This window comes from Ceratotherium simum, chromosome 22 (genome assembly GCF_057802395.1).
Source record: "Ceratotherium simum simum isolate JZ-2026a chromosome 22, ASM5780239v1, whole genome shotgun sequence".
Taxonomy (NCBI): domain Eukaryota; kingdom Metazoa; phylum Chordata; class Mammalia; order Perissodactyla; family Rhinocerotidae; genus Ceratotherium; species Ceratotherium simum.
The window spans coordinates 20,998,232-21,013,451 of NC_141921.1; the positions used below are offsets into that span (position 1 = coordinate 20,998,232).

A 15,220-nucleotide genomic window follows, 5' to 3' on the forward strand; every position below is an offset into this window, starting at 1 on the left:
CAGTGTCATTGTCAGAATTGGGGCCCAAGTCTCCTCATTTACGATGTCCTTGCAAATCCAATTCAATTGGGTCAGGTTCATGCAGTTCTACAAGGGGAGCAGGCAGGATAGCATAGAAGTTAACAACAAGTGTCTGGGGGTCAGACCTGGGTTTGACTGAGAGGCAGAGGCGACTCAAGAATTTCTAGAAAGGAGGAGTGGCAATCGGGTTAAGGGGGAACCAGAGGACTTGTCTTGAAGGTATATTTCATAGCAAGCACTCTGCTTTTGCTTAGAGTGTTTATTTGGAGTGGCTTGCGCGTTGCTGATGGAGACTATAGGTCGTTAAAGCCCCCAGTCCACTCCTTATACTGACATCTAAGTCCCCACTCTGCCACTCACTCTGTGACTGAGCTGACTTAGACTCCACTTGAACTCAGTTGCCGTGGGACAATAGTTCCCTACCTCCTAAAGTTAGTTGTGAGGATTAAGGAGGTAATGTACACATGAAGCACAGGCTTTGGCACCTAGTTACCACGAGGTGGGAGGAGTGGCGCGGATCTACCTTGGAACGGCACTTTTGTTTTCATATTTATTGTTGCATTTGAATCTCAGATCCACCATGTGCGCGAGAAGAAAAGGCTTGGGAGACCCTCCGGAGAGGCTGAGCGATTTGCTCCCGGCCATACAATCATGCAGAGGTGGAACGGTTCTTCAAGCCCGTGGCTCAGTAGTCCCTCTTTGTTCCCGCCACAGGTTTCGATCCGCAGACCCCGGATCCTGAGTTCCGGTGGCTGTCGCGATACAGGTGCACCCAGCCGGAGTCCGAGCCGCCCACGCCCCGCCGTTGGAACTCGGCCCCACGCACCTGGCCGGGGTGCGCCACAATTGGCGGAGGCAGGTATCCGTCTCAAAAGGGGCGGTGGGGACTGGAGGAGGCCCGGCCGCAGGGGCGGGCTCCGTTCTGTTTGGGGGCGGGGCTGTGGAGCAGGTCGGCCTTCGATTGGTTGAGGTGGCACCCGGGGGCGGGCCCCTCTGGGGGCGTAGCCGGCTGGGCGGTGCGGGCGGCGTGATGAAGAGCTGGAGGAAGCAGGTCGGGAAATGTCCGCCGCCGCCGGCTCTCGGGAGCGCGACTCTGCAGGTCCGGCGGGCGCGGGGAGGCTGGGCTGGAGCTCTGGGGGCAGTGGCGGGCCCAGCCCTCGGGCGGGCAGGGTCTCCAGGTTGGCCGGTGGACACACGGGCAAAGACCAAGGTCCTGGCCCGACGGAGGCGGTCACGCTGGGGCTGAAGTTCACTGGGGATGTTGGTTATCCTTAGCCTGGCGTGGTGAGGGCAAGTGGGTGGCAGTGGGGTCCTCTGGGATCCCGAGGCTGGGATTGTTGTAAAGCTTCATTTCTGACTCGCTGTGTGACCTGGGGCCATCGCTGCCCCTCTCTGAACCTGTTTCTCCATCCTGACCTTCAGTCCGTTTCTTCAGTCCTGACCTTCCGAGTTTGGCTTGTGTGTGGGTACACTCCCCACGATAGAGCCTTCCTTCAGGTGAGGAATGGTGTGTGTATTGGGGCTGTCTGGCTCTCTTGCCCGTCCTCAGCCCCTGTGATAGATCGGGCTGTGCGCAGATGTGGAGTCCAGGAGAGCCCAGTCCACCCTGGGCCTGGAGGCCAGGATGAGGTTACAAGTGAAAGGGACTAGGTTTATTTCCACCCAGCCCTTGGTGGATAATGTCGTGCAACACAAAAGGCCAATTGTTGAGCAGGAGGTTGTCTTTTGGAGAGTGCAAGGCCCAGGGCTGAAATTTGGGTCCATCGGGTGCTCGGGGAGGACCTGCAGAGCTGTATTTTCTGACCAGCTCCTAGGTTTTCTGCAAGGGCCCCCTGGTATTTTTTTCTCCTGGGTGCGCCCATGACGCTCAGTTACATGCGAGGTTTGGCATGACCACGGGTACCTGTTTGTGCCCCTCTTCTCAGCCATTTGCTGGAGCTGAAGAGTCTGTCAAGCAGCAGTATAAGTGGAGGCTGGTACTCCACTTGCTGTTACAAGGCTTGGAAACTATGAGGGGGAACAGCGTGTTGCACAAGTGTGTAAACTGAGAGGAAACCAAGCGAGCAGAGGACTTCCTCAGTGCTCGTGCTTCTCCTTCATTGCAGCCACCACAAGACATGGCCGGAGCGTCTGATGCTGCTGATAGTTTACATCTTTCATGGGCTTATCTCTGCTCACTTGAATTGCTGATCTTGAGACAGCTTTTGCTTCAGTTTCCATGACATTCTGGGCTCTGGTGCTGGGACAGGTGAAAGTTTAAGATTAAGAACATAGCCTCTCCTTGTCCCTTCGAAAGAGGCTGCCGGAATGCAGACGATCAGCAGAGGACAGGCCCAGTGGCAACAGAAAGGGTGGGTTCTGTCTTCTGGGCCAGCACACCAGAGCCAGGCTGTTGGAGGACTTCATTCCTGCAGTCGAGAGAGATCTTCTGTGAGAGGTCAGGATGGCTCTGAAGCCGGTTATCTGCTCCGGGTGATAAATGGCGCAGGATCTCAGAATCTTTCATTTCCTTTCAAAAAACAAAAACTACCCATATGTTGGTAAGGAATTATTGTCAAGGTTTTGGTTTTCTTTCTACTTTGAAATGATTTGTCCCCATCATAATACCTACAGTAAGTGGGGTTACTCTGTTAATTACTCAGTTGGTCATGTTAAAATTGGTAAGAAATGGCACCAAGCACCCAGTTCTGTTTGGGTCATCTCTGTTTCCAGAGTTGCTCTGGCCTCAAAGGAGAGCAATATCTTCTACAACAGGTAGGAGGAACCCTTTGGGCCTCCTCTGGGTGTTCGCAAGAGTCTAGGCCCCAAGGAAAACAGGTAGTGGGTTTGGTTCCTCCTATATGCATATGATCAAAATAGCCGCTTCCCAATAGCCTGGGGAACCAACCTGAGGCAAAAGACTGCTTAAAAATACTGTTTGCCCTGCATATCAGGAGCAGCAGGGCTCCCCCAAGGAGGTGACAGTCCATAAACAGAGGTGAGAGAGTGGGTCAGCTCAGCAGGTCGGTGGTCCTTGTGGGTGAGCCAAGGGTAAGAACATTGTAAAGGCCTAGGTATTTGAGGGGACAAGGTGAATCTGGTCTTCACTTGCTTTTGCCTTGGTAGAGAAAGGGAAGATCTCAGTTTGATGCTTCTCTCTGAAATGTCCATTTCTTTCTTTGATTTGTCTTTGCTGAATTCAAAGGTACTAGGCCCAGCTTGGTAGGGATTGTAGTAGAAAAGTGAAATGCAGCTAGTTTTAGGTTGGAGACTATGTCTTCGGGGTCAGACTGGTGTCTCTGAGCTAGGTTGTGATGCTGAAGTGAGATGTAGTGCTTCTGGTTGAGTGGCAGCCCGTTCGTGTGATTCTCTTGGCCTCTTCAGCTGCTAAGACCTTGCACTGGTCGCAGACAAGTGGCTGTTGTAGGTAGGGGCTTTTGCCTCACTTATTTAACTGCTCTTCACTGTGTAGCTTTTTCTTTCCTTAAAAAGAAGTAAGGAGGGCCGGCCCCGTGGCTTGGTGGTTAAGTGAGCGCGCTCCGCTGCTGGCGACCCGAGTTCGGATCCCGGGCTCCCACCAGCACGCTGCTTCTCCGGCCATGCTGAGGCCGCGTCCCACATACAGCAACTAGAAGGATGTGCAGCTATGACACACAACTATCTACTGGGGCTTTGGGGGAAAAAATAAATAAATAAAATCTTTAAAAAAAAAAAAAAAAAAAGAAGTAAGGAGAAATGCCTCCCTCTTTCTACCTAGCAACTGAAGGTGCTCTTATCCAGAAAGCCCCTTGGGGGATCCTGCTCAGGGCTTAGTACTCATCTATGTCATTGTGTAAAATGGTCACCTGTGTTTCATCCTGGGCACATGCAAAGACCTAGAACTGCGTTCTGGAGGATTCTGGGCTATGCATTAGAAAGGAAACAGCTACTCAGAAGTCCCATTGGGGCTATTCTGGGCTAATTTAACCAAGTGATAATAACAGACACATTTTTGTCTTTTGAAGTGGTTTTCTTATTCCATAGTTGATTCGAAGTGAGGCAGCTTTGTAGTAACTCAAATTTAGAATGAGATGTGCTATGAGTATTTTTTCCCCTGGACCCAGGAAACAAAGCATTAAAGTCTGGCCTGAGAAAGGAAATGAATGCTATTTATATCTCAGGGTAGCATAAAGGCTAACCTAGATTTCCAGGGTGGAAGCCAGAGAGAATGTTGGAAAATAGCCCCTGTGTCGGTCCTCTCTCTGTCTCACCCCTCCGTCTCTCTGTCTCGCCTCTCCGTCTCTCTGTCTCTCTGTCTCTCCGTCTCTCCATCTCTCTGTCTCTCCTCTCTCCGTCTCTCCCTCTCTCCCTCCCCCCTCCCTCTTTTTCTCCCTGTCTCCCTCTCTCTCAATAAGTAAAATCTATGTGACCAACATATCCCTTTAGCATGGAGAAAATGCATTTTCCTGGATGTTTATCCTACCGGTAGAAATATCACCCCATCATTTTCACCTTTGTAGGAAGCTCTGCAGGCTCCTAAGCAAATTAATTTGAATCCGTTTGTTTCTTTAAACAAAAGAGAACTGTGTTCATTTTTCTTCCTCCTTTTGTTGTTCCCTTCTCCATTTTCCCTCTTTGTCTCATTTAACCTTGTGTCTGTTTCTAGAACAGGAGAACCCCCTGAAGACTTTTCTTTCCTTCAGAAAACTGTTTGTTTTGGAATTCTACAGTGGGAGTCTAGAGCAGAGAGGTGACCCGTAAATGTTCAGTTAGAAGTGGAGCTTAGCACAGAAAAATCCTCAGGGATGGAAGGTTCAGGAAGAGGGAGGCATCAATATTTATTAGAGGAAAGACAGTGTTGGAACACAGAAGCTAGCTGACTTGCATGTTTTCTTTCTTAAAATATACTGTAACAGATTTGTAGACTTGACCAGTGATGCATGTGTGAACTGAAGGTGGCAAATATAAATGATGAAGATTTGAACAAAGTGTATATCTAAGTGGCCTGGATAGTTTTATTTTCATTATTGCTCCTTGGTACAATATTAGACATGTCTCTTGACTTTCCTGTCTTCCATCTGTAATATGGGAGTGAATGTTTGCCTCCTAAAAGGTCACAGGACTTAAGGAAGGCTAGATTGATATTTAGGGATGCTTTTGTTTGGGAAAGATATTTAGGAATTGCAGATCCCTCCCTCCAAGAGCTTAGAAACTGGCTGCCCTCTCCAGGGCCTGTCCTAGGCTGGTTTCTTCCAAATAACTACACTCATTATCTTCTTTACGCCTTCCCTCCCTCCAGTTTCTTTTCTCTTAATGCAGCCCCTGAAAACCTCAGTCATCCTTGACTCTTCCCTCTCCTCATGTCTAATAACCAAATTCTGTCCATTCTTTTTCAGCAACTTTAAAATTTTTTGAAAATTAAAAAAAATTTTAAGTCGCTCTAGTTCATGTTGGTGTTCTCCTACCTGAACTGGTGCAGGGCTCTCTTTACAAGTCTTCCTAACTTGACATCTCCTTCTCCCTTAGGGATCTCCTTAGAACATGACTTTTATCATGTCCTGCGATTTTGTATGTGGACTTGAGTGTTGCACTGCTCCCTGTTGCCTACAGAATACAGTTCAGATTCTTCAGCATAGCGTTCAAGTCCTGCACAGCCTGGCCTCCGGCCCCCCCCTCTAGTCTGATCTGCCACAACTCACCTTCATTTCCTCTTACGTCAAACTTGACTGCTTGTTATTTCTGGATAAAGCCCTGGGCTTTTTCACCTCTTTGGTGACTGCTCATTCAGCTACATTTTTACAAGCTTGAACTTGCTACTCTTAGCATTTTGCATCTTCTCTCCTCCCCAAATGCCAGCCTAATGCCTTGTACATCAGCAGGTGCTCAAAAAACGTCTGTTGTCCTTGTTTGAACTGAAGAGACCCATACAGTTCATAGCCCCTGAAGTACTTGGTCACCGGAACAACTCCTGATCCTTTCCTCTTTGAGCACCCTCTGCGCTTCTCCGCCACCCCCTTCCTGGTTTGCTGTTGCCCACTTCTCTTTCAGCTTTACCACCAGACCACAGACAGTTCACAGAGGGCCCAGTGAAGGGAGAGCCTGGAGGAAAAAGTCGTCATGTCTCCAAGAGCCTGTCACCACTACAACCTGTTGCCGTCAAGTAGTTGCATTGTAGTCTTCCTCCTTGAAAGCTACACTGGTCATATTTAGTCTTGCTAACCTAAGTTAGATTTGCACAGGGTGCAGATTGGATTTTGAGTCCAGAGCTTACAGTTTGCAGGGGACAGGATGTGTTTTCAGAGATGTCTTTGCCCATTTTAAATGCCAGAATCGATGGTACTTTTTTTTTTTTTTTTTTGGTGAGGGAGATCAGCCCTGAGCTAACATCCGTGCTAATCCTCCTCTTTTTGCTGAGGAAGACCAGTTCTGAGCTAACATCTATTGCCAATCCTCCTCCCCCAAAGCCCCAGTAGATAGTTGTATGTCATAGTTGCACAATGGTACTTTTTTAAAAGCCGTGAGATAGTGGGAAATGTTAAAGAAAAGAAAAGAAAACTAAGAAGCATGGTTATTTAGTCTTTTAAGAAAGTAACAGAACTGTTTGGGGTGGTAGCCAGGCTGGAATAGGAAAAATTGATCCTTTCCTTTCTTTCTAATACTGGGTGCCCTGTGTTACAGGCTTCTCTCAAGAGTTCCCTGCCTTGTGTACTGTGTACTATGTGCTTAGCTCCCCTTTGTCATAGAGTAAAATCCAAACTCTACATGGCATTCAAATTCTTATAGTTTGGCCCTAATACATATAATAAAAATTTATAACTAATCAATAAAAAAATAAAATTTTATTTATAAAAAAATGTGTTACTGTTATGACTATTACTGTTAGCAGTTACCATTAATTAAGCACTTACTATGGATCTTGCGGCCTCACACTGTGACACAAAAGTTCTGTAGGAGGATGTCCATTTTTCAGGTGGAGAGATTGAGGCTCAGAGGGGCTAGGTAACATGCTTGTGATCGTTCACTGGTCAGTGACAGAGTTGAGACTAGAAGTCAGTTGTCTGTTTGAATCTAATGCTTGAACCCTAACCCCTACTCTCTTCTTTTGTATCCTCCAATGCTTCTCAAGCAAAACTTTTTACTTCTACTTATTTATACTACTTATTATTACTTATTTCTGAGCATACCATAATGCCATCTCTTTGTGGTGAAATTATTTCCTCTTTCAGAAATGCTTTCTGAACCCCAAGTTTTTCTGATAGTTAATATAGTTTATTGGTTAAGAGCACAGACTCTTGACCCAGATTCCTTGGGTTTGAATCCTGGCTGTGCCATTTATTAGCTATGTGTTCTGGGGCAAGTTACTTACCCTCTCTGTGTTTATCTCCTGGTCTGTGAAGTGCAGATAATAATGGCACCTACCTCATGGTGTAGTTGTGAAGATTAAATATATGTGAAGTGATTAAAACCATGCCTGGCATGTAGTAAGCCTTAAGTATTTGCTATTAATACTGTTCATGATAATATCACTGTCGTGGTCATTATTAACACAGCCTGACTTGGGTTCTGGGTAGTTGGATCTGGATCTGTTTATCTCTGCATGAGTTGAACGTGTTGCCCTGTCTTAGGCTGAAACAGCCCATGGGACGGACCCCCAGTGGGGTGTACACGCTCTGGTGTCACCGATAAGCATGGCACCAGCGTGCCAGTTTGAACTGGCAGGTGCTTTGCTCACACAGTTTTGCGGGTTCTTCTAGTGTGCTGGAAATGGAATGTAAAGCCAGTGACTGAGAAGATAGGAATGGACACCTCCTCCTAGACCTGTTAGGTAGATGCTCAGGAAGGGTAGGACGTGATCTCCACCCAGTAGTGACAGTCACACACCCACACATCCTGTGGAGACCATGGTGGTACTTTTGCTTTGTGAGCCAAACAGTCTTAACCCTTCTGTTCATACTTACCCCCAAGAGTTATAGTTGCCCTGAAGATATTGTGGCCATGTTTGCAAAAGGGGAGGCTGGAGGGCTTTGCAGTCAAGCAAATCTGGGTTTTCACATCAACTGTGCCATTTACTGGCTTGGCTCTGTGTCTTGAGCATGTCTGCTATCTGCTCTGGGCCTCAATAACTTTATTTGTAAAATGAGGTCAGTAATCAGAAATAATACATGAAGCACTTAGCACAATACCTAGGTTTTAGAAGGTGCTTGATCCGTGGTAGTCATTGTCCTCAGAGCAGAGTGGGATTGGGCTGCCAGAGCAGAAGGAGAAGAACTAACAGTTTCTGCATACCTGCTGTGGACCAGGCATTGTGCTAGGCTCTTGACCCATTTAGAATTTCATTTCTTTATCCTTTCGGCTTCTCTCTAAGTTAGGTGGTGTTGTCCTCATTTTACAAATGAGGAAACACATTAAGTAGTTTGCTTGAGGTTTGATGTGAGGTACTGGATGGAGCCAGTAAATTGGCCAGGTCTGTTATTTCCCAACGTTCAAGGCTTTTTCCAAAGCACTCTAATTTCTCTTAAAGTGCCAAACAAGTTATATGGATAAGAAGGCCTTCAGATTTCAGAGAAACGACTGCCGAGGACTGGGGTGGTTGGGGAGGAGTTGAGGCTGGGCTTTGAGGGAGAGGTAGCTGGAAAGTAGGAGGGGCTTCATACGGAGGCAGGAGTGAGGGTGATGTGCATGGTGAACGTGGTTAAATGGGGCTGTCTTTGGGTGGTCCATTGGGAGAGAGTAGTAGTGCCAGTCTACAAAGGGCCTCATATGCCAGTTCAACCAGTTTGGACCTTAACCTGCAGGCGGTGGTGTAATACTGAAAGTTTTAGAGCAGGGAGAGATGAAATCAGAGTTTAATCTGGCAAGTCCAGAGTCTAAATTGGACAGGGAGAAGTGGACGGTCTCTTAGTTGGGAGGCTCTTGAGGTAACTAGAGAGGAGAGGATGGCCTGGAGGAAGGCAGCTGTGAGAATGAAGGGACTGATGACTGCCTGGCTCTGGGGGCCCAAGGAGAGGGGCGAGCCAATGGCAGGATTGCAAACCTGACTGACAGGGGGAATGGTGGTGCTGGTGACAGAAGGGAGAGCTCAGGGAAAGGGCCCGGAGTCAAACCACAGTTTTACCTGGGACCCACCGGTGCACAGAACATCTTGTAGAAATGCCCAGTAGACAGTGGAGGGACTGAGCTCAGGCAGAACTGGACAGCTCCCTTTAGAATGGACTGCAATGGCTGATGGTTCTTGTAGAAGACAAAGAACAAGATCTAGGGCCGGCCCCGTGGCTTAGCGGTTAAGTGCGCGCGCTCTGCTGCTGGCGGCCCGGGTTCGGATCCCGGGCGCGCACTGACGCACCGCTTGTCCGGCCATGCTGAGGCTGCGTCCCACATACAGCAACTAGAAGGACGTGCAACTATGACATACAACTATCTACTGGGGCTTTGGGGGAAGAAAATAAAAAATAAATTAAAAAAAAATAAATAAAATAAAGGATGAGCAACAGTTTCACTAAAAAAAAAAAAAGAACAAGATCTAGATCTGCACTGTCCAGTATGGTAGCCACTAGCCACATGGCACTATTTACATTTAATTTAGGTAAATAAAATAAAAAATTCAGTCTCTCATTCATGGTAGCCACATTTTACGTGTTCAAGTATGGCTAGTGGCCATGGTGTTGGGCAGTGCCATTATAGAACATTTCCATCATCACAGAAAGTTCTGTCGGGCAGCACTGATCTAGATCTTGGAGAGTACCGACAAATAACTAAGGGACCCACAGGGGAAACCGAGCAAGAGGAGACAGGAGGAGCAGTTGAATTAAGAAATAATTCTTGGACAATTCTCAAAAGAAATGAGGTACTTTGTTTTTTTAAAATTTTTATTTATTTTTTTTCCCCCCAAAGCCCCAGTAGATAGTTGTATGTCATAGTTGCACATCCTTCTAGTTGCTGTATGTGGGACACGGCCTCAGCATGGCCGGAGAAGCGGTGCGTCGGTGTGCGCCCGGGATCCAAACCCGGGCCACCAGCAGCTGAGCACGCGCACTCAACCGCTAAGCCACGGGGCCGGCCCTGGTACTTTGATTTTGGTTTGAATTTACTTTTTTTCCTGTGTGCTGTCATGTTTTAGGAAAAGCCCAGACCCCAAGTCACTGGTAGGCCTGTCTATAAGACGTTGAAACTGAGGCCTTGCCTCCTGTCACTGTTTTGTAGATCTGGGCCTTCAGCAGGTCTGGTTTGGCTTCTGGAGCACCTTTTGGCCGTCTGGTGGGGGATAGTCTCTAATTAACCATCGGAGAAGAAGACAGCAGCCGTCTGAGGCGGATACCGTTATCTTTGTCCAATTGAGGAAGCAGAAGCTTAAGAGAAGTTAGGTAACTTGCTGAAGGTCGTCCAGTGAGTGGCAGGGCCAGAACTGGAGCCTAAGTCTGCTACCAAAGCCTGTGCTATATATATATATATATATATATACACACACACACACACAAAATATATCTGATTTTAGCCAACTTTCAAAGTGCTTATAAGCAAAAAGAAAAAGAAATCCTACCACTGAGAAATGACAACTATTGACAGACTTTTCCATGTGTGTATGTATGTGTCTATGTATATATGTATATTTATAAACATGCGGTATGTATGTACATACTCCAATCCTTTCTGATGCATATAGATATGTCAGGCCATGCTCTTAACTACCATCCTCAGTCCGTTATCAGCAGTTCTGAAGTCCTAAAAGCTCTCAAGACTGAAAAAAATTTTTTTCTAAGTTTGGCCCAAGCTCAGTTTGGCAGTAAGCCTTGCTTGAATTGACAAGATACTATTTATAGGCTTTATTTATGGCACTAAGTGTTACTACTCATAAATTGCACTGTTGAAATACTAGTGTTTGATTACTGGCTATTGCCTCAGACTCTGCTGGGGATGTTGTATAATATATGCCATAGATAATGTATTATCTTTCTAAAATCCCCCAAATTCTGAATTCCAAAATACACTTGGCCCCAAGGGTTTCAGATAAGAGACTGTGGAACTGTACTAGGCTCTACTGCTGCTTGGGCTAGGGAAGGAGCCTCCAGGGTCGGTGTTATCTGTTTAGCCAGGCATGTGAGAGGGGTTTTGGTTCTGTAAGATGTGCAGTGCAATGCGCAGGATTCGCAAGAAATATAGAACACTTCTGCACTTTTATACATTCAGATCAAGCTGCAGCTGTTACTATGGTTGACCTACTCAGTAGGCTCTTATCGGAAATGATTTCAGTGGTAGGTGTGAAAGGTGGTCATCAAGAAAGCACCCAGAACTGACAGCTTAATCTCTGCTCTGTGGCTCTGTCTGGTGTGTGTTTACTGACCGCCTGGTATGCTGCATATGTGTGGTGAGCCGAGGGCCACAGAGAGAAGACATCAGCCCCTGCTCCCGAGAACCTTGTGGTCTAGCTGAAGTTGTAAGAGAAGTAAAAAGGGCTAAACACAGTGACAGTTCCTTTATGATGAGCGCCTTGATGGGGTAAGCCCTGGGTGTGTGAGAATATGAGGAGAGGGCCAGAGAAGGCTAGTGAAGGAGACGACTCCTCTGCTGAGTCTTGAAGGATGCGTTGGAAGTTCGCTACATGAAGGTGGGGTGGAGGGATATACCCGGAATCAGGGGTGGGGTGAGGAGGCATCATCTAAAAAGATGAATAGTTTTGGTGTGACTGGATTGTGGGGTGGGAGATGGGGCTGGAAAGGCAGTCTGGGGGCTGGAAAGGTAGTCTGGGGCTAATTATAAAGATCCTTGTGTGTAATACTTAGAGGTTTGGGTTTTATTCCCAAGGTGATGGAAATTATTGAAGGATTTTACACACAGGAATGACCTGCTCAGATTTGTGTTTTCTTCTAGATGTTGGCAGCATGGACTGGAGGGGGCGAGAGTGGAGGCAGGGAAATCATTGAGTGTGCTTTCCAGAAATATTAAGGGCCTGAACTAAAGCATGGCAGTAGGGATAGGGAAGAGGGTCAAGTATAAAAATATTTAGGAGAGAGGATTTATAGGACTTGGTGACTGAACATGAGAAGAAGGAAAAAATCCAGATGTCACCTGTTAGATTGGGTGACAAAGGACTGGAGGTTTGAGGTTGGGAAAAGAGCAGAGTGGGAAGAGGGAAGCAGGAGAGGAGGAAGGACAGGAAGCTGTGGCCAGAGGGAACTGGGGGGCTGTGTGACGGTACATTTGGTAAAAGAGCTGCTGACAGCCAGCTTCCTTGCCAGATTCAGGAGAGAAGAGATTCCGAGAAGACTGCCTTGTGCTGGAAATCCCCCAAATTATGCCTTAAAGTTTCCATACATGGAGTCATGAATGAAGATGTTCCAGTCCTTGCTGGACTGTGTCCAGAGAGAGATACCGTCTGAGAGCATTGACGAGATGTAGGGCTGCAGGCAATTTTCCAGTCAGTACCCTGCCCGCTCATGAATGTAAGCTGAATCCACAGGGACAAACCATGTGTCCCCAGGAGATGTCCTTTCATTTTGGCTGTTAGCAGGAACTACCCCAAAAAACAAAATCCTGAAGGAGTCCTTAGAAAGCACTGACATGCAGAAACAGAGCACCTAACCATTATTGCGTAGTTTGCCTTTGCAGATTGTAAAGCCCCATGAGATATTTATATTAAAGTCCCTACTTTATAGATGAAGAAACTAAGACCCAAAGAGAGGAAGTAACTTGTTAAACAGGAAGATAATGGTTGAGCTGGACTTCAGCTTAAGTTTCCTGATACTTTCATGCATTTAACACATTGAGTAGTTACTATGCACCACGTGCTGGTCCCTGGGAAATAGCATAAAGAAGCCAAAGTCCCTGTCTCATAGAGCTTACATTTTCGTGGAAATAGCATCCAATAAACCAAGGCATATGTGTAAGATTTAATATCAAATGGTATTAGTACTAAGAGGAAAAATTTAACTAGCAAGATTATGGTTCCATGTTTGCCGAGGCACCCTGGGGCTCTGCAGTAAAGACACAGGGACACTGAGGGACAGTTAAATTTTGAAGGTCAACACAGAGATACTGTCTGACATCTGTTGCAACACCAGACAAACCTCTAGCTCGAAGGAGTTCGTAGTTTCAACGTTAGATTGTGCTGCATTCCTTTTGATGATGTCATATCTTTGTGAAGCTGGGTTTTTGGTGGCTGCTGTGATCAAAAACAAATACCACACACAGATCAGTGTAGAACATCATGTGTGGTGTCCAGTCTGAGTCCCAGGTTTGAGAATTAGTGCGGTACCCAGCAGGCACACATATCTCATTAGTAATTGTGGTTATTTAAGATGAAATAGAAATATTATTTTTTCTTTCTGTTTATGTGTATTTTTTCAAACTGCTACTAAGTTATTTGGACTTAAATACTTAGTAATTTATTTGGCCTTAACTACTTAAACAGAACTGTTAGGTATTTCTTTTGGCCTAGAGGCACCTTGAAAAAATGATTGAGACTGTAAGGGTGCCGTGAACCGAGAAAGTTTAGGAACCTCTGGAGTAAGGAGATAGAGTGATATGGGGTGGTCGGGCCAGCTTAGATGGGTGTCAGAGCTTCTGACAATTGAGCACAGGCCTGAATGAGATGGAGTGAGCAACATGGAGACCTGGAGGAAAAGTGTTCCAGGCAGAGGGACCAGTGAGAGCAAAGGCCCCGAGTTGGGAATGAACTTGACATGCTCCAGAACAGCACAAAAGGAAGTGTGGCATGATCTGACTGAGTGAGGTAGAGCGTGGTGGGTGAGGCCAGAGAGGCATGGAGGCCAGGTTGGGTAGGGCCTTATCAGCTCTATTCAGGGCATCGGGTTTTATTCTGACTGTGATGGGAAGCTGTTTGAAAGTTTTAAGCAGAGAAGTTACTTCGTCTGATATAGTCATACACTTTCTCACTGTTGTAGTCTTGGTGAGAACTTCTGCGTATATTTTTGAAGGTAGGACTTGGCTGAATTGTTCATGAGTTGGATGTAGGTGTAAGGGGAAAAAAGAGGAGTCACGAATGAGTCTTAGGTGTTCTGAGCAGCCGGTTGAATGATGGTGCCATTTTCTGAGATGAAGAAGACTAAGAGGGGGAGCAGAATAGAAGAATCTGGAGCTCAGGGGAGAGGTCCGGGCTGGAGTAGTAATTTGGGAATGATCAGCATGTAGGTGGCTTTTAAAACTGAGGCTAAGTGAGATCACCTAGATGAGGAAGAGTGGAGCTGGAGAAGAGGTCATCGCAGGGCCTAGCCTGGAGTCACTCCTGGGGGTGGGGAGAGAAAAAGAGGAGCCTTCAAGAAGGTGTTTACCAGAGGAGGGAGTGTCATCTATCAAGTGCTGCCCAAGAGGCTGAAGTAGACTTAGCTGAAAACTGGGACTTGGCCACTGGATTTGGTACCAGGAGAGGCATCAGTAACTTCACACCGGCAGTTGCAGTGGAGTAGTGGGGAGCGGGGCCCCATTGCAGAGGGTTGAGAAGAGAGTGGGAAGTGAGGCAGAGACTAGGTAAGCCTCTTAGAGAGTTTTGATTTCAGTCGCTAGTATGCCTTTTTTGGTTAAATAAACGTTTTTATTTTAGAACAGTATAAGAGTTTCAAAAATATCATGAAGATAGCACAGAGAGATCCCATTTATCCCACACCCAGTTTCCCCTGTTATTATCTTACATGAGTTATGGCACATTTATCACAATTAATGAACCAGTATCCACACATTATTGTTAACTGAAGTCCATACTTTATTCAGATTTCCTTTGTTTTTACCTTATGTCCTTTTTCTGTTCTAGCATCCTGTCTTGGGTACCACGTTGTGTATAGTCATTGTGTCTCCTCAGGCTCCTCGGGGCTGTGACTATTTCTCAGACTTTCCTTGTTTTTGATGACCTTGGCAGGTATTTTGTAGGATGACCCTCAATTTGGGTTTGTCTGGTGTTTTCCTCATGATTAGACTGGGGTCATAGGTTTGAGGAGGAAGACCCCGGAAGTGAAGGATCATTCTCATCACATCGTCTCAGGTACGTGCTGTCAGTGTGACCTGTCACTGTTGATGTGAACCTAGATCACCTGGCTGAGGTCCTGTTGCTCAGGTTTCTCCACTGTCATTAGTCTGCCCCGCCCCATACTGTCCTCTCTGGAAGGAAGTCACTCTGTGCAGCCCACACTCAAGGAGGGGGCAGTTGTGCTCCAGCTGTTTGAAGGCAGAGTATTTACCTAAAGTATTTGGAATTCTTCAGAGATTTGTCTCTTCTCCATTTATTTATTTATTT

General features: G+C 46.5%; 1 protein-coding gene across 6 annotated transcripts in view; it reads left to right on the plus strand.

Annotated features, from left to right (window-relative positions):
- INPP5B (inositol polyphosphate-5-phosphatase B) overlaps positions 1-15,220 on the plus strand; it is a 48,705-nt gene that overhangs the window by 5,881 nt on the left and 27,604 nt on the right. For 3 of the 6 annotated variants that reach the window (XR_015555785.1, XM_087446250.1, XM_087446249.1), the window contains exon 5: positions 736-880. Coding sequence is in view for 3 of the 6 variants with exons in the window: in XM_087446250.1 (XP_087302376.1) it covers positions 736-880 (145 nt within the window). In the remaining 3 variants the exon portion in view is untranslated. Of the gene's footprint in view, positions 1-735; positions 881-1,017; positions 1,121-14,872; positions 14,969-15,220 lie in introns of those variants that run through there. The other 3 variants (XM_087446251.1, XM_087446252.1, XM_014784169.2) reach the window with 2 other exon arrangements.